Source organism: Belonocnema kinseyi, chromosome 6 (assembly GCF_010883055.1).
Source record: "Belonocnema kinseyi isolate 2016_QV_RU_SX_M_011 chromosome 6, B_treatae_v1, whole genome shotgun sequence".
NCBI lineage: Eukaryota > Metazoa > Arthropoda > Insecta > Hymenoptera > Cynipidae > Belonocnema > Belonocnema kinseyi.
In genome coordinates, this window is record NC_046662.1 from 64,693,202 (window position 1) to 64,712,844 (window position 19,643).

The window sequence follows — 19,643 nt, forward strand, 5'->3', positions numbered from 1 at the left end:
AGCAGCTGTCAGCTGACTCCTGTCCTTCTAGGGATATTGCCCGTCGTCCTAGGGAAGTTTTATTTTTGTATGGTGGAAGCACAGACTTAGCAGAAGAACGAAGCAAAGAAGGAGCAAATTTTGTGCATGTGTGCAAGTCAGTGCGAGTTTACGTAAACTGGTAGGTTATGAAAAATTATTACCATTTATTAATCAATAAAATTGTGTTAAATAATAATTCTCTGTTCTTATTGAAGGTAAAAATGTCGGCGATCAACGCAATTTATAATGCAATCTTTAAACGAACATCTACGTTCGCACTCACCATAGTAGTTGCCAGTTTCGTTTTCGAACGAACAGTGGACGTTGTAACAGATTCAATTTTCGAAAACGCGAACAAAGGGGTATGTAATATTTTTACCTTATTTTTAAAACCTGAAAATCGTTTATGTAGAGAAAAAAAGTATTTAGAAGTTTCGAGATAACATAACCTAGTAAAAAGTCGGGCTCGAGTCGACTCCAAAGTCTCTTCTAGATTTTGAGCAGTCTTGTTCTATAATTACATATTTAGTGATTCTCTCGAAAGCATTGTAAAATTGATTTTTCATCTTGCATTTAGAAAATTAATCGTAGAAATCGGATCTGGTTTAATTATCTGAATAATGTCCGAATTATAGAATTTTTAAGATAATTTTTTATGATTCGTCGGAATTTTATCGCAGAAATTTTTTCTCTTATTACAGAAACTGTGGAAGGACATCAAAGACAAATATGAGAAGTAATCAAAATTCCAAAGGGGATTGAAGTTTAGTCTTACTTCTGAATCACTATTATAATCAATGTAAATAAACTGACATATAAGTATTTCTTTTTGATTAATTCTCTCTTAATCCGGTTTTAAGATAATTTTAATTAAAATCTAAAAACAATGTGTAGATTTATATAATATATAAATCAGGGTGTCCAGCGACATTGAAAATCTGGAATCCTTGAATTTTTTTAACTTTGAAAACCTAAAAATCTTCAATTTTTCAGGAACCTCGAATTATATTTTATTTCCTTTTAAAACAGTTTTATTTTAATGAAATGCGAAAAGTATTTTAAATCTTTTAGTCTATTGCAAAAGAAAAATCTCGTTTAGAAGAAATTTTGGTATTGAAAATTTTTTTTATTTATCAAGATATAATTTATCTTTTACTCATTATAGAATAAAAAAGATTTCTAGGCATTTTTTGTAGACTCAACCAATTATTTTATAGGTTGCAATGAACAGACTAATATTGTAAATAATGCTATAAGTTTATAATTTCGTCTCCGCTAATTTAGGATGTTAGAATATACATTTTTTTTGTGATATTCAATTTACAATTATAAAATTTATTAGTTGAAAATTTCGAATTGCTTTCAAGTGTACCTCAGATTACCAAAGATTTCAAAAGGGATCAAAATATTTCAAAGATTTTAAAATATTCAAAAAGGATTTTGAATCTTAAAAGATTTCTCAGATTTCAACCATTTAAAAAATGTGTTTAAACCAGTTTAAAAATATTTCACAAAAATTTCACACAGCTTTCAAAAGATTTGAAAAAGGATACAGTACACCAGATTTTAAAGATTGTAAAACATTTCGAAGATCGAAAAGATTTAAAAAGGTTTCAAAACATTTAAGAAGAATTGAAAGATGAAATATTTTTAAAAAATTGGAAAATATTCTCAAAGATTTCTCAGAAATTTCAAGATTGTATAAAAATGTCAAGGATTTCAAAGACGACTTATGTTAGCAAATAAAATAAGAATTTTTTTTTATTTATGTCTACATTCTCATCAGAGAAGGTATTAGATTTGTGTAAAATTTGACCTCCCCCCCCCCCCCCCACAGTTTTGGTCAAATGTCCACGTTTTGAGACCCCCTGAATCCGAAAAACAGGTTTTTACGAATGTGTCTGTCTTTATGACTGTCTGTGAGCACGATAAATTTTGAAAAAATTAATCTATTAGATTGGCTTTTGGTACACTGTTTTAGTGTCCTAAGCTAAATGCCAAGTTCGTTAGTCAGACATTTTGGATAAAAATACTAAAAGTGAGTGCGTTTTGAAAATTGTTGACATTTTTTTTAATTATTAGAATTACAAAAGAGTTATTTACAAAATTCCAAAAAAATTTAAGCCAAATAACGGACGATATGAAAAAATGGCAAGAGAAGATAAAGTTTGATTTCTAAATGCCCTAGAAGATTATCATAACAACTTTTGAATTTTCTTGATGAATCAAAAATTCTAATTTTGACAGTATACAAAATAATGGAAAATCCAAAAGTAACATTTTTTCATGCAACATTTTCACAGTATTTGAAATATATGTGTGTGCGTACATGTACATAATTCAGAAGTTAAAAAACGGTAAGGCTGCTCAGTAGACCGTATGTGTAAAGTTTAAATCATAAAGAAAACATTTGAAATGAAAAAATTCAGTTTATGGAAAAACGACAAAAGTTGCAATTAAACGTTTAATAACAAATTTTTTTTAAGAATGCGCATTTTTTTTAACGGGGCAATGAAACTTCGTCTGTTTTAATACCAATTCAAGTTACAAATTATAATAATATACATCTATGGTAATGATATAAAATTTCAGGGATAAACTCGAGTGCGAAGCACGAGATACGTGATGAGAATGTGTTCGTTAAAGCCGAAGGAGCTTTAATAAAAGAGAATTCACAATCATGGGCGCACTCAAACTTGCGAGCCGCGCGCGCAGCGAGCGATGAGAATGTGCCCGCGAAGTGGAGAGTTTTTTCTTTTAAAATTGTTGGCCAATACATCTATAACAAATTGTTATTTATTAATTATTTAATGTACGAAAAGACATCTTGAAAAACTTGACTTCTTGGTCTGGAAAACCTGGAAAAGATCTTTCAGTGAATTTGAAAATTTTCCATGTTTATTTGAAATTGTGTTATTCCGTTTATGAAAGATTCTAACTTAAAAATGTTACAAAATTAAGAATTTGGCACTTGAATAATATTGGTCGATGGAAAAAAAGATAGAATTGTGAATATGCGAGTTTGAAGTTTTTTTTGCATTTGCGTCCTAAAGATTACATTTTTAGTTTCAAATTTTTTCATTCAGTTGAACATCTTGGGTTTAAAATTATACTAATTTGGTAGAAAATTATTTTTGTTAAAAATTCATATTTGATGTTTAAATTTTATATTTTGGTATCGGAAATTAAAATAAAATTTTTCTTGGTGGAAAATTCAACCATCCTTTTTTAATTTCTCTTTTTGGTTTAAAAATTCAAATGTTTTAGTAGCAATTTCAGCTTTCTGGATAAAAATCGTCTTTCTGAATAGAAAATTAATTTTTTCAACTAAATAATTATTCCGGTTGAGGATTAATTGCTTTGATTGTAAATTGATCTCATTGGTTAATAATTAACCTATTCGGTATAAAGTCCAACTATTTTGAAACTTTCATTTTTGACTGAAAATTAATCTTTTCCTAGTTGAAAATTGGTATTTTTTAGAAAATTAATATTTTTTGTTTAAAACTGCCTCTTTTTGTAGAAAATTTATCCGTTTTGTTGAAAATTAACACTTTTTTCTTTTTTAACTGAAAAGTAAATTTCTTGTTAAATTTTTTGTTTGTTTCGAAAATATATTTTTTTTCTAACTAAAAATTGGTCTATTTTGTTGAAAATTAATTATTTTCTTGTTGTTAAAAATTAATTTCTTTTGCTAACAAATTATCCTTATTGGTTGAAAATTCATGTTTGTAAGCTGAAAATTAAAATATTTGACCAAGAGTGAAATTATTTTGTTCAAAATTAATCTCTTGCTTTAAATTTCAAATATTTTTTGGTAAATGCAACTATTTGGTTAAAAATCAATTTTGTTGTTGAAAAATCAACTATTTGGTTAAAAGTTTATCTTTCTTGATTAAAAATTAAATTTTTTCTTAATAATTCATCTCTTTGATAAAAATGAATTTTTTTTAAACTGAAAATGTAAGAATTACTGTTTTTAAATTTAACATTTTACTTGAAAATTTTTCTTTTTTAATTGAAAATTCATCTGGTTAGGTCAAAGTTAAAACTTGTTTATTAATTTTTTTGATGAAGGTTCATATCACAGAGTAAATTTTTTAAATTATTTTTATTATTACACCATTGTTTATATATTTGGTTAAAAATTGAACTATATTGTTGAAAAATAATTTTGGTTTTTATTGGGTTTTTTCTTCTTGAGTTATTTTGTTGAAAATTCGCCTTTTTTGATTGAGAAAAAATTTAAGAACTAATCTTTAAAGTTTGAAAATTCAGCTGTTTTAAAAAAAATCCTCGTTTATTGTTGTTGAAATGTCAAGAAAAATTTTTTGTTTTAAATTAAAATGTTTGAAAAAAATGGAACGATTTTTAGTTGAAGCGTTTAATCTTTTTTAATGAACAATTTGACCATTTGGGTGAAAATTTATATTTACTTTTTATTTATATTTATATTTACATTTATACTAACATTATATTTATTTAATCGTATATCTTGAAAATTTCATCTTTTTGTTATAACCGTAACAATTTTTGGTTCAAGTTTAATCTTTTTTCTTGAAAATTCGACTATTTAGTTAAAAATTTAAGTATTTTGATAAAAAGTCATCTTTTTGGAAGGAAAATTCAACTTTTTTTTTAATTCATCCTGTTGGATTGAAAATTCATCTTTTATGGTAGAAAAGTCACATTTTTGATTAAAATAAGTAAATATTTTATTTTAATCTGACTTCGCTGTAATCTGTTTATAAAAAATGCTAAATTAACAATGTTACAAAATTAGAATGCTGCTGATCATTGAATATTAATGGTCAGGGGAAATGAAAAATTGGTCAGAGAAATTTGATAATTAAGTTTTTTGGCCACCCTGTATAAATTTACAGTTAATGACTGCAAGGTAATTTTTAATAATAATTTATTTCTTCATCTAATATATATACAATTTAAGAATCATTACTGTATAACAGTATTTTTATTATAATTTAAAAAACATCACGTTGAAGATGATGCGATTCGTTGTTCCTGTTCGCCATCGCTTTCTGCTTCAGTTACTTCTTTTTTCAAAGAGAAATAAGAAGGCCCAGGATGTATAATTTTAGCACTCCCTAGGCATTCGTCATTTAAGTAGAAAACAGCGTACTAAAATTTTTAAATATTCGTGGAGTTAAAATATACAAATCTGGTTATTTAATATCTAACAGGCCTCAAAATCACTTGGGAGATTTAAAAAATGGTGTAAATTGTGTCAAAAATTGGAAAAAAATAGTGTTAATTGTGTCAACAATTAGAAAAAATAGTGTAAATTGTCTCAAAAATTAGGAAAAACTGTTTAAACAGTGTCCACAATTGAAAAAATAGTGTCATAAAATTTGCCAAGCATTCCATTTTTATATAATAATGAAAATAAAGAATAGAAGGCATGCGTAATGTGAAAATAAACAATTTTTTGAATTAAATCTAAAATAAATTTTTTCTAAATTATTATACGATTTTTTATTTATATTTTTTATGCTAAATTCTAGTCTTATAAAAAACACTTAATACCAAATTTAATAATAACTTTAATTACATTTTATTTTGTTTAGAAGTAGATGGGAAAAATTAAAACTTACAATTTTATCCGAAAATAACAGTTTGCAATTAAAAATTAACTTGATTTTTTAAGCAAAATTTCTAGTTTCCTGGCCTAGTATTTTATCAGTAATAAAAATAAACTTCAATATTTATTTTAAATGTTATTATTTAGTCTTTATGGTTTGGAAATTCAACCATTTTGTTGAACGTTCCGCTTTTTATTTGAAAATTAATCTCTTTCAGCAAAAATTCGATCCTTTTTTTTTGGTTAAAAATGCGACGGCCTGATTAAAAATTAATCTAGTTCGGTTGAAAATAAACTTTTTTGTTGAAAATTAACTTTTTCAGGTTGAAAATTAAACTTATTTATAGAAAATAAAATTTGTTTGGTAATTTGTTAAAAAGTTGTCTTTGTTGGTTAAATCCAATTGTTTTTTCTTTGAATTGAAATCTTTTTTGTATTGAAGATTCATATTCTCGGGTTGAAAATTTAACTGCTTTTAAGAAAATTCGTATTTTTGGCTTCAAAATTCTACAATTTGGTAAAAAAATTAACTATTTGATACAAAATTAAACTGTTTTTTGTTTAAATTCGTTTTCAAAACTGATCTTTTTTAGTTTAAACATGCGAATATTATATTACAAATTTTAGAGAGAAAAAATATAAGCTAAAAATTAACAAAATCAAATTTGGATTAACATCACATTCATTTTTTCAACTATTTAATTGAAAAAATATGTAATTTGTTGAGAATTAGTCCTTTTTTAAAAGATTAAACTTCTCGGTTAAGAATTCGACTATTCAGCTAAAAAGTATGCCATTTTTTGAGAATTCATCTGGTTAATTATATCTAACAAGCCTCAGACTCAGTTTCGAGATAAAAAAAGTAGAGCAAATAGTGTAAAAAATTGGAAAAAATAGTGTCATAAAATTTTTCAAACATTCAATTTATATATTAATAAAAATAAAGAATACAAAGAATGTGTAATGTGAAAATAAACAAATTTTGGAATTAAGTTTAAAATAAATTGTTTCTAAATTATTACACGATTTTTTATGCTAAATTCTAGTTTTATAAAAAAAAACCCTTTTAACCAAATTTAATAATAACTTTAATTGCATTTTATTTTTTCTAGAAGTAGGGGGTCTGAAAATGTTGCGTATTTCAACACAGTTTGTGTAATCCAAATTAAAAATTTTGTAATTAAAAAATAACTTGATTTTTTAAGCAAATTTTCTAGTTTCCTGGCCTAGTATTTTACAAATTTTTAAAAATTAGGTTCAAAATTTAATTATTTAGTTGAAAATGAAATAATTTTGTTTAAGTCATACTTCCTGGTTCCAAAATCAACTATTTTGTTGAAAACTTGTCTTCATGGCTTGAAAATTCAAGTATTTTGTTGAACGTTCCTCTTTTTTACTTGAAAATTAATATCTTTCAGCCAAATTTCGATCTTTCTTTTGTTAAAAATGCGACTGCCTGATTAAAAATTAATCTGGTTCGGTTGAAAATCAACTTTTTCGTTGAAAATTCACCTATTTGGTTTGAAAATTAAACTTTTTTTGTAGAAAATCCAATTTTTTGGATAAAAATGCCACTGTTTCGTTGAAAATTAATCTGTTTTATTTGAGGATTCTAATATTTTTTTAAAAATTTGTTTTTGTTGATTAAATAAAATTGTTTTTTATTTTAAATTGAAATCTTTTTTTCGCTGAAAATTTAATCTTTAGGTTGAAAGTTGAACTACTTTCTAGGAACTTCTTTTTTTTATTGAAGATTCATATTCACGGGTTGAAAATTCAATTGTTTTGTTGAAAATTCGTGCTTTTGGCTTCAAAATTCTACAATTTGGTACAAAATTTAACTATTTTGGTACAAAATTAAGCTGCTTTGTAAAAAATTCGTTTCTTTTTTTGTTAATTGGAAATTAGTTCTCGTAAATGAAACTTTAACTACTCCATTGTTGGTTGAAAACTGATATTTTTTAGTTTAAAAATTTTAATATCAAGTTATAAATTTTGGAAAAAATATATAAGCTAAAAATTAACAAAATAAAATTTGAACCAACATATTCATTTTTTAAAGTATTTAGTTGAAAATGTATATAATTTGTTGAGAATTCTTACTTTTTTGGCAGATAAATCTTCTTGGTTAAGAAATCGACTGTTCGATTAAAAAGTATGTAATTTTTTGAGAATTCATCTTTTTGTATAGAAAATAAATATTCTATAATAAAAGAAAAATCTTTTTTTTTTGTTTGTTAAAATTTCAACAATTTGGTATAAAATTATACTATTTAGTCGAAAATGTATATATTTGGTTTATCTTCATTTTCCTAGTATTAAATAAATCTTCTTGTTAGAAAATTTAACTATTTGGTTAAAAACTCATGTATTTCGTTGAAAATTTGTCTTGGTATTCGAAAATTAATCTTCATGGTTCAAAATTTAAATATCTGATTAAAAAATATGTAATTTATTGATAATTTATCTTTTTTGTATAAAATAACTCTTCTGCGTTGAAAAATCAGGTTTTTGGATTTAAAATTTAACAATTTGGTGAATAATTGAACAATTTAATTGAAAACTTATACATTTGATAACAATTAATCTTCTTGGTTGAAAATGAAACTACAATTTTAGTTTAAAAGAAATGTCATTTGTTGAAAATTCATCCTTTTTTTTAAGAAAACAAATCTTCTGTGTTGAAAAATCAACCTTTTTGGTAAAAAATTTAACGACTTGGTAGAAAATTGATGTATTTTGTTGAAAATTCGTCATCCTGGTAGAAAACTAATCTTCTGTGTTGAGAAGTCATCTTTTTCTTTAAAAATGCAAACAGTTTTATTGAAAATTATTCTGTTTTATATGAGGATTCAAGTTTTTTGTTTAAATTCGTCTTTTTAGGTCAAATCCAACTGTTTTTTTTAAATAAATACAACTGTTTTTTATTTAGAATTGATATTTTTTGTTGAAATTTCAACTATATTTTTCGTTAAAAATTCAATTCCTTCGTTGGAATTTGAACTACTTTCTGAAAAGTTAATTTTTATATTGAATATTTATATGTTCGGATGGAAAATTGAATTCATTTGTCAAAAATTTGTCTTTTTGGCTTGAAAATTGAAATATTTGGTACAAAATTAAACCGTTTTATAGAAAATCATTTTTTTTATAATAATTAATTCTCAATGAAAGTTTAACTTCTGCATTTTTGGTTAGAAATTTATCTTGTTTCGTTTAAAAATTCGACTATTAGATTAAAAAAATTAGAAACGGATAAAATAGAAACTAAAAATTAATCAAATTAAATTTGAACAAACATGATATCCATTTTTCAAACTATTTGGTTCAAAAATTATAAAATTTATTTAAAAATTCGTCTTTCTTTAGTGGAAAATTAATCTTTCTGTTCGAAAATTCAACTGTTTGGTTATGAACAGATGTATTTTCCAAATAATAAAAATAACGTCTTAAAATTCTTTAATTGCGATATCATCCAGTTCATAATGCGTAATTTGAAAATATTTTACTTAACAAAATTTTCCATTATAGAATTTTATTTTTAAGCGTACATTTTTAATTTAAAGAATTTAAAAATGCAGTGTTGGAAGACTTAAATAATTGAAAATTAAAATCATTTGAAATTGAAACTTTTTACTTGATCAACTGTACATATAAATAAATAAATTATTGTAAAAATGAAACTGTACTTAAAGTGTCAAAAAGTGAACAATACTTGATTTGATAAAACGATTCTAAATCCGTTCAAAATTTGAGAATTTCCAGAGTTCAACATTAAAATTTTAATTGGTTCAATTCAAAAGCCTTCATTTAAAAAAAATGTAAATAATTTTAAAACCGAAATTCCGGTGAAAATAGCCATGCCCTAATTTAAAACAAAATGTAGATTTTTACAGATTTTGAACAAAAAATTTATAAGCTTTTTAAGAATTGTGAAAGGCTTCAAAAGAATAAAAAATATCTTAAGATTGCTAGGAAAATTGAAAATTATTTTTTATTTTAAAAAATTATTTGAAATTTGAATGATTTTAAAAGATATTGAGAAGTTATGAACAACTTTTAATAATAATTTGAAAAAATTTGAAACAACGTGTAAATGTTTCAAGACAGAAATAAAATTTTAAAGCATTTTAAGGATATCTAAACTCTAAAATATTTAAAATTAAAATAATACAACTTCTAATGTAGAAATGGTTTAGTTTAAAACATTTTAATTTTTTAAGTTTTAATGTTTCTAGTTTAAAATTGGTTAAAACGCGGTCATTTAAAAAACTTTTAATTTGTTTGATTTTGAAATTTAGAGCATTGAAAGTTATAACATGGATTCATATGTTTGGAACTGAATCTAAATCTTTGAACTCTTCAATTTATAAAAGTTGTAAATTCTAAATTTTTCAGTTTAAATGCTTTTAATTTAAAATTGTTCAATTGAAAAGTGTTAGTACTTTCCATTACATTAGTGTAAGTTGTTCAGCATTTGAATACAAAGTTTTTGAATTTAAAAACTTTTAATCTTCAATTTTAGAAGTTTAAAATTTAAGAGTTCCATCTTGAGTGTTTTAATTTGCAGTCCGTTTTTCATTAATTAAAATGAAAAAAACGGCTAGCTTTAGAGTTCGAATTATTAAATTTAATTGACCGTAGACAATGTTTTCGAACTGGGAAAAAACAGGGCATTTTTTCTTTGATTAAAACGGGCACCCTGTTTTTTATAGAGCCTTTAGTGTAATTCTTTTAGCAATAATAGAAAAATAATTTCATCATTCAAAAAAAGATTCAGTGTCGAATGTGTGATCAATATGAGGCCTGATCTGAATATAAAACACTAAAGAATAATAGAATTTATGTAAATTACCTGGCCTGAAGTAAGAGCTCTCAGAGGCTTTGAAAGGCGAACAATTAATTTATCACTTTTCGTCTTGAATATAGAACAAGGTACCAGTGGTTTTCCATGTTGGAATCGAAAATCACAACGGAAGATAGATTTACTATCTTTTAATTTATCAGGTTCTTGATTAATCCAATGAGCTTTGGACGTTGTTACTAAATCTGTGTATAAGGCTGGATGCTTAGAACCCTCTACCTGACCCAGAAAAACAAGAATCAGTAATTAAAAAATAATAAAATAAATAACAAAACTAAAATATTCAAATCTTGAAAAGATTGTTAATTTTTTTTTGACCGAAAAAGGAGAATTGAATGGGATTTCATTTATTATTAAAAACTTTGTATATCCTATTTTTAAAAAATTAACTTTCTTCTTTCAAATTCAAAATTCCGAGTTCAAGATTCAACACTTTTGTTGAAAATTGACCCCTTTGCTTTGAAAATTCAAGAATTTTGTTGAAATTTTCTTTCTTTTTTGAATAAAAAATCATTTTTGTGTGAAAATTTAATTATTTCGTTGAAAAATCGTCTTTTTCGTTTTGAAATTCATCTCTTCGTTAGATATATAATGTTTATAATATAACAAAACATTAATCATGCAACTGTTTAGTTGAAAATTAATCTGTTTTGGTTGAGGAATCAACTATTTTATTGAAAATTCGTCGTTTTTGGATGACTTCAACTGTTTTTAATTTTAAAATAATTTTGTTGTTGAAACATGACCTGTTTTTAATTTAAAATTAATTTTTTTTTGCTGAACTATCAACTATTACATTTTCTGTTATGAAAATCGTTAAGAAACTGTAACAATTCGGTTGCATTTTTTTTCTCTTTACTGAGATATCTTTTATTTTTCAAAATTCAATTATTTCTTGAAAATTCTTCATTTTTGATTGATAAACCGTCTCTTTTAGTAGAAATTTCTTTGGATGAATTCAAAGTTTTAATTAAGAGTTAAAATCTTTTTTGCTTGAAATATCAATGATTAAACTCATTGAAAATTCAACTATTTTTGCAAAAAATGTACCTAGTGTGTTGAAATTTCGGTACTTTGGGTTGAAAACTAACCTTTTTGTTCAAAATTCATATTTTCAGGTTGTAAATCAACAGTCCGGTTGAAACATCTGCCGTTTTTTAAAACTCTTGTTTTTTACGAATTAAACTTTGGTTGAAAATGTAACTAGTTTACTGAAAATTCGTCTTTATGGGTTAAAAATTTAACCATTTTCGTAGAAAAATCAACTGATTGATTGAAAATTTGTCCTTTGCCTTAAAAGTTCAATAATTTGGTTGGAATATCATATTTTTTTTTGTTAAAAATGCAATTTTTTAGTTCAAAATTAATCTTTTTTGGTTAGGGATTGAATTGTTGTATTCAAAATTCATCGTTTTTGGATTAATTCAACTGTTTTTAATTTTAAATTAAAATCTCTTTAGCTGAAATATCAAATATTATATTTTTCATTAAAAAGTCACCTTTTTGGTTAAAAATTCAACTACTCGGCTAAAAATTGAACTACTTTGTTGAAAATATATTTTTTGTTTCGTAGAAGATTCATCATGGTAATTGAAAACTCCAGTTTTTTGGTTTAGTTAAAAACGAAATTTTTTGATGAAATTCTTTTGTCTTTGTTTTTAAACAACAATTCTCTTTTAGAAGAAGTTTCTTGAGTTCAAATTGTGTTTCATATTTTTTTGTAAAAAATGCAATTGTTTAGTTGAAAATTAATTTTTTTTTGGTTGGGGATTGAATTTTTGTATTCAAAATTAATCGTTTTTGGATTAATTCAACTGTTTTTGATTTAAAATTAAAATCTCTTTTAGCTAAAATATCAAATATTATATTTTTCATTAAAAAGTCACCTTTTTGGTTAAAAATTGAACTACTTTGTTAAAAATATATTTTTTAATTCGTAGAAGATTCATCATCTTAATTAAAAACTCCAATTTTTGGTTAGAAAATTCATATATTTAGTTAAAAACGAACTTTTTTGTTGAAATTATTTTGTCTTTGTTTTTAAAAAACAATTCTCTTTTAGAAGAAGTTTCTTGAGTTCAAATGGTTTTAATTAAAAATTAAAATCTTCTTTATTTAAAATATTAACTATTTTGTAGGAAATATGCCAACTAATTTGAGAATTCGTTTGAGTTTAAAAATTAATTTTATTTCAAAATTAACTGTTTTTGTATCAAATTTTTTTTGTCTTAAAAATTCAACAATTTGGTCAAAAAATCTTTTTTTGTTTGTTTGAAAGTCGCCTTTTTTATGAAATAAACTGCTTTTTTATTTCAAATAAAAATATTTTTTGTTAAAACTATCACAATTTCCGCCATGAATTTATATTTTTTGGTTGAAAATTCAACAATTTGGTTAAAAATACATCTAAATTGTTGAAAATTCAATATTTTTACTTGAAATAGTAGGAATTTGAAGAACTTCAATTTGAATTTAATATTAATACCTACAATTTATTTATTTAAAGAAATTAATGAAATTGTTTTCATAAAAAAGAATCTCTTTCAAAGCGCCTGGCTTCGCAATATCTTCAATTTCGTTTTATGATTCTTAAAAAGTTAATCGGAACCTTGTAAAAAAGGAGGAAAATTGGGTAAAAATTCACGGTTTTAGGTTTTTCTTTCAAATTTAAAGGGGGGAAAAAGGATATGGGAAAAAAGGGGGCAGACTGTAATCCCTGAAATTATGGAAATTATGGAGATTGATTAAAAATTAATATATTTCGCCTTACCACAAAAATATCGTTCGTCTCAAGATTCTTGTAGAATATCATTAAAGGAGCAGAATTCCCACTAAGTCTACATCTTTGCCCTAAAGTCCAATGATGGACACCTTCATGTTTTCCCACTATCGTACCTTTAGCATAGTCTATGAAATTTCCTGGCTTGTTTTGAATGTACTTGAAACAAAAAAATATTTTTACAAATTACTTTTTTACATTTTATCTGCTTTCTAAGTCGAAGCACTAGCAATTAAAGAATTTTTGTTTGAATTAAAGAATTACGAAATATAATGATTTAAAATTTCGAAAGCAGGACAATATGAAAATGTTAAAAAAATGTTAAAAAATGAATAGTTTAAGATTCCAATTTTGTAAATTAAAAATTGAAATTTGAATAATTTTAGATTCAAACCGATTGAGTTTCAAAAATTTATTATTGAAAATCAAATTACTGAATCGTTTTTGAGTATTCTAGATTTTTAAATTGTTATTACATAAAAAAATTATAAATTAAAATTAAAGCTGATTAGGCCCATTTTTCTTAAATCAAAAAATCAATTGAATTATTTCAAAAAAATTTTTTGAATAAACATTAATTTTAAATGGGAAACATTAAAAATGAAAAATGTCTCCTCTGGAACATTTAAACTTCAGCGAATGCGAACTTCATTTAGAACTGAAAAAAATTTAATTGCAAACAATTATGACATTAAAACTTTTTTATATTCAAACCCATTAAAATTTCATTTAAAGTAAATTTAAATCGCTTAAAAATGTACCATTCTTAAATCGCTAATTATACATTCCGAAATTTAACAAATTCAATTTTCATTGCAAAATTATAACCTATAAAAGGGAAAAATTCAGCACTTACATGTAAATTCTGAACTCTTCAATTGTAACTGTTTAAAGTTACCGAAATTATGAATTTATTTACGTATCAATTTCAGATAGCGTAATTTTTTGTCTTTTCTTATTTTAAACTCCATTCTTAATTTCAAATCATCTTTTAGAATTATTATCCGTTCTTGAAACTTTCCATTCAAATATTTTTCAATTTGAAATTATTTATTTGCTTAAATCTTCAACTAAACATTGCTTTGTATTTACACATACAATTAATAAATTCAAAACTATCAAGGTATTTAATATGAAATATTGAATTATTTAATATCAGAATGGTTGTGAAATTTTGAATAATTATTAAAATTTGAAATGACAATATTGTGAAATTTTAAATTCAAATCCTTCAAGAATTAATCTAAAAATTAATTCAAGAAAACATTTAGTTTCAAGACCTCAAAGATTAAATCTCAGAGATTAAACGACTGGATAGATTTTTGAAATAAAAAATTAGATTTCTGCCAAAAGAATTACTGTCATTTTTCCCGTTCAAAATTTCAGAACCATAAAAGTTTAATTATTCTAAACAATTTGAAATCGATATGCTTTCTAATAGGAAACTTTCAAAAATTACAAAACGCGCGAATGATAAATTAAGAGAAATCTCCCGATTTAATATTTCTCTGCCGGTTTTCTCCCGACTTTTTCCAAGTTCTCCCGAATCTCCCGGGTTAGTGGCTACTCTTTTAAAGTACTTTTAATCTACCCTTCTTAAAATCACTTCAAATTTCATTAAAATCCCTTGCTACATTTGGGTGGTCGTTTTAATCGAAAAAAAATTCCCGGTTATTTCCCGGTTCGCAAGCATTTTTCACGGCCAATGAAATTTTAAAAATCAATCTATATTCTAAATATTTTTCCATATAAAGTAATAAACAATAAACAACAAATTAAAGCATTCAACGTAGAACCCTTGAATTACAAACTTTAAAAATTGAAGTTTAAAAGTTTTTCAATTCAAAAATTGTGTATTCAAATGCTCAAAAATGTACATGTACCAAATGGAAGGTAGTAACACTTTTCAATTAAATAATGTTAAACGAAATGCAAATAAACTACAAAATTCAGAACTTTGATCAATTATAGAGTTTGAAGATTCAGATTAAGTTCCAAAAATATAAATCCACGTTAACATTTTCAACAGTCTAAATTAAAGAATCAAGCAATGAACTTTAAAAATGTTCAAAATTATATTATTTTAAGTTATTTTAAGCTAGACACGTTAAAAATTGAAAAATAATTTTTTTAACTTAACAGTTCTTAAATTATTTTAATTTTATATAGTCTAGGCATGCTTTGATAGCTTTAAAAATTTATTTCAAAATCTTAAGAAATCTAGAAGTGGTTCTAAATTTTTCCAAATTCAAAATAATTTTTGAATTTTTTTTCGGAAGTTTTAAATAGATTTCAAAATGAATTGAATTTTTTCTCTAACTTTTAGAAAATCCTGAAAATTAAAAAAAAATTAATTTAAATTCATAAATAACAATAGAACACTTATTATTTGTAAAAATATTAGAGTAATTTTAAGAGATATTTAGAGGTTTAAGAAAGATTCAAATTAAATATAGAACTTTAAATAATTTCAAATACTTACAGCCGAATTTAAAATAAAATGTAGATTGTTGGAGATTTTAAACAAAAATGTAGCATTTTTTCCAGAATTGTGAAAGACTTCAAAAGAATACAAACAATTCATAAGATTTTTAGGAAAATTGAAAATGAATTTTTAATTTGAAAAATTATGGAAGATTTTAAGGATTCTTTTTAATTTACAGGATTTTCTGAAAAACATAAGTGTTCAATTGTTATTTGTGCGTTAACAGTTAACAATTTCACTTATAAATTAAACACTTTTTAAATAGAACAATTAAAATTGTAACACTAAAAGTTTAAAAGTTACTCGAAAATCTAAAGATTCAAATCTTTCTATGCCAAACAATTAAGTATCAAATTGTATTCTTTTAAATATTTGGTTTCAATTTACTCGGCTTAAATGAACAGTAAAATATTGCTGAATATTATATATTTATTCTTTTTCTACATTAAGAAATTTCTAAATAAATTGGATAAAAATTGAATAATTTAGCCTCACAAATTTTTTTAATTTAATAAAAACCTTTAATTATGTCTATATTATTATGGATTTATTTTTAAGTTGAAAATAGTAAAACGCACGTTTACATTTTTTAATGGCTAAAAAAATTAATAAAAATAATATATTAATAAATTTATTTATTGAACGGATCTAGAATTGTTTGGTCAAAGCAATTATTGTTCAGATTTCTATACTTAGAGCACAGATACATTTTAAAAACAATTTATTTATTTATATTTACAGTTGATAAAATAAAACTGTTTTTTATCAAAAATTGTCCACTTCAAATGCTTTTAATTTTGATTTGTTTAAATCTTTAAGACTGCACTTTAATTATTTTAAAAACTGTTAAAATCGAACTTGGGCAGATTTTTCTTCTGAAAATTCGTAAAATTCCCGGTATACCGGTCCGGAGGCCACCCTGTTTTTTATTACAAAAATTTTCGATTTTAAACATTTCTGATTTTTTAAGCCTTTAAAACTGCATTTTAAAATTCTTTAAATTAAAATATATGCTTGAAAATTAAAAATCTAAAATGGAAAATTTGTTAAGTAAAATATTTTCGAATTAAGCATTCTAAACTAAATTATATAATAATTTAAAAAAATCAAAATTTAACAAATTATTTAAAAACCGGTTGAAATCAAAGTTGAATAACATTTTTATTCTAAAAATTTTATGACATTCCCGGTCACAAAATAAATTCATTGTCATTTCCCGGTTTTCCCCGGTCTCATAAAATTCCCGGTTTTCCAAGGTTTCCCGGTCCAGCGGCCAACCTATTATAAAATCCCTTAAATCTGGTGAAACTCTTTTAAATTAATAGAAACATTTAAAAACCCTACACAATTCTTTGAAATCCATTGAAATTTTAAAATTAAAATTGATTTGAATCCCTAATATTCTCTAGAAATTCGTCGAAATTTCTTAAAATCCATTGAAATCTTTGTAAATCGTAATAATCCATTAGAACAAGTAGAAATCACTTAAAACGCTTTCAGTAAAATTAAATTAAATTTATTCATTAAAGTTCTCTCAAAAAATACCGCTCAAATCTCGAGAAAATTTTCTAAAAAATTTAGCAATTTTTTCGATAGATTTCAAAAGATTTGAAAGATAATGTAATGCCCATAAAAATGTAGTGAATTTAAAAAAAGAATTAGGAAAATAAAATTTTAATTCATTTAAATTTAAACCAGATTCATTTCAAACTAGCTTTATCTGGGTAACAAAACTTACATAAAAAATTGAACATTAGAAAATTAATAACGTTCCTGATTGATGGTTTAAAAATTGAGGAATTTCAGAAGAAATATTTACGAATTTAAACTTTTGAAACTCAACAGCTTTAGTTTCGAGGCCGCAAAAACTAAAATAATAACAAATTACGCATTCAAAACAATAATTTTCAATAAAAATTATAGATATTTTAAAGATGATCAAAATTATTAAGAGGTATGATATAATGTACTATCAAATGACATTCAAAGTGACTGAATATATTCTGTTATTAAAAAATGAGTCACTGTCATTTTCATCGGTATAAATTGAACAATTTTAAATATTATAAAACTTTAAAGTTTATTCATTCTAAAAACGTTGAAAATTATATTATTTCTGATTGGAAGCTTTAAAAATAATAATTAGAAACGAAATTCAATTTTTAAAATGTTATTATTAGGTCTATCAAAATTCCTATTTATTTGTCACTGGTTTCACAGTGTTTTCCCTTTTTCTCATTTTCCAACTTAAATGGAAACTGAATTAATGTAACCCAATAAAAAAATCCTAATATTTTAGTTTGAAAATTCACTATTTTCTGTTATACTTTCTGATGAAAAATTCAACTGCTTATGTGAAAATTCATCTTTTTGACTTGAAATTTCATTCTTTTCACTTAAATTTTCTTTCTTTCATGACTAACCATTTTTTTTTAATTGGAAATTCAACTATTTTCTTATACATTCATCTTTTTGGTTTGAAAATTAGTCTCTCTATCGAAATTTCATCTTTGTCTATTAAAAATGCAACTTTCAGGTTAAAACTTAATTAGTTTCGGTTAAAAATGAACTTTTTTTATTGAAAATTCACATTTTCGGATTGAGAATTCAACTATTTTAAAGAAAAGTAGTATTTTCAGCTAGAAAATAAAAATATCTGGTTGAAAATTGATGTATTTCGTTAAAAACAGGTCTTTTTTGGTTAGAAAGGGACTTTCTAACCAAAAAGTTAAAAGGTTTTAAATGAATTTTTAACTGCAAATTGAAATTGTATAAAATAAAACCGATGAAATGTAAATTACCTTTTTTGTTTATAACTCATACTCTCAGGCTGAAAATTAAACTGTTTTATAGAAAACTCATCTTCTTTTTTTTATTCAAAATTTGATAATTCATATTCGAGTTGAAAATTAAACTGCTTTACACAAAATTTGCCTTTTTTTGACTTAAAAATTCAATAATTTGGTATAAAATTTAACTATTCGGTACAAAATTAATCATCTTGGTTGAAAATTCATCTTTCGAAGTTGAAAATTTAACTTTTAGGTTGAAAGTTAAACTACTTTCTTAAATGTTCATTTTCTTGGTTGAAGATAAACAATTTTAGTTGGAAATTCGTTTTTCTTTGCTTCCAAATTAATTTTTTTAATTCAATAGATTGATATACAAATTAACTATTTGTTGCCAAATTAAACTGTTTTGTATACAATTTTTTTTTTAAATTAAAAATTAATTCTCCTCAATCAAATCCGGACGAATATCACATCCACTGTTCAAACTGTTTAATGGAAAATATAGAAAAAAAAGATTAAATATGTATACATTTAAAAATAAGTAAATTTGATTTAAAGTGACATTTTTTCTGGGTTAAAAAATCAACTATTACTTTTTTTGTTAAAAATTCATTTTTTTTATAGAAAATTCCACTACTTGGTTTAGAGTCGAACATTATTTTTGGAGGATCCCTTTATAATTTCACAAAGAAATTAGTGGTTTGAAATTTCAGAAAAAAACTTCAGTAATCGCTAGGAATCCTTTGAAATTGAATGTATTTTCCAAAGTTCTTTAGAAATTCCCTTAAGATCATTGGAAATTCTATAAAATTCTTTGAAATCATCTCCAGATAGCCCTTAAAATGGTTGAAATCAGTAGAAATTCCTTGAAATAATTTGTAATCCTATCTTAATTAAATAAATAAATCAATCATTCTATTCTAATTTCTCTTTCTTTGAATCACTTCATTCAAATACTTTAACATTAATTATTTCAATACTGATTTTCTTAAAATGATTTTCTATAATTATTTGGGGAAGAATAGCGAAAAAATGATAAGAAATTAATCATAGAAAAATCATTATAGGCCTATAATGAATTTCCTATCATAATTTTAGATAAG

At 24.0% G+C, this 19,643-nt stretch overlaps 2 protein-coding genes across 2 annotated transcripts in view; one reads left to right on the forward strand and one right to left on the reverse strand.

The window, feature by feature from the left end:
- The first annotated feature begins 48 nt into the window (after positions 1 to 48).
- On the forward strand, positions 49 to 843 carry LOC117174658 (cytochrome b-c1 complex subunit 9). Its single transcript, XM_033363944.1, has 3 exons — positions 49 to 160; positions 237 to 383; positions 723 to 843. The coding sequence occupies exons 2-3, from the start codon at positions 243 to 245 to the stop codon at positions 759 to 761; spliced, it is 180 nt and encodes a 59-aa protein (XP_033219835.1). The 5' UTR covers positions 49 to 160; positions 237 to 242; the 3' UTR covers positions 762 to 843.
- A 4,078-nt stretch (positions 844 to 4,921) lies between these two features.
- Positions 4,922 to 19,643, reverse strand: part of LOC117174554 (mitochondrial tRNA-specific 2-thiouridylase 1) — a 19,777-nt gene continuing 5,055 nt past the window's right edge. The window contains exons 5-7 of the mRNA XM_033363760.1: positions 13,255 to 13,422; positions 10,476 to 10,703; positions 4,922 to 5,160 (exon numbers count right to left, since the gene is read on the reverse strand). Coding sequence (XP_033219651.1) covers positions 5,014 to 5,160; positions 10,476 to 10,703; positions 13,255 to 13,422 — 543 coding nt within the window. The 3' untranslated portion in view covers positions 4,922 to 5,013. The remainder of the gene's footprint in view (positions 5,161 to 10,475; positions 10,704 to 13,254; positions 13,423 to 19,643) is intronic.

Excerpts from the sequence above, each read along its gene's own strand:
- LOC117174658 (XM_033363944.1), top strand. The coding sequence starts at position 243 with ATGTCGGCGATCAACGCAATTTATAATGCAATCTTTAAACGAACATCT. Across the intron at positions 384-722 it reads TCGAAAACGCGAACAAAGGG|AAACTGTGGAAGGACATCAA; the intron begins GTATGTAATATT and ends CTCTTATTACAG.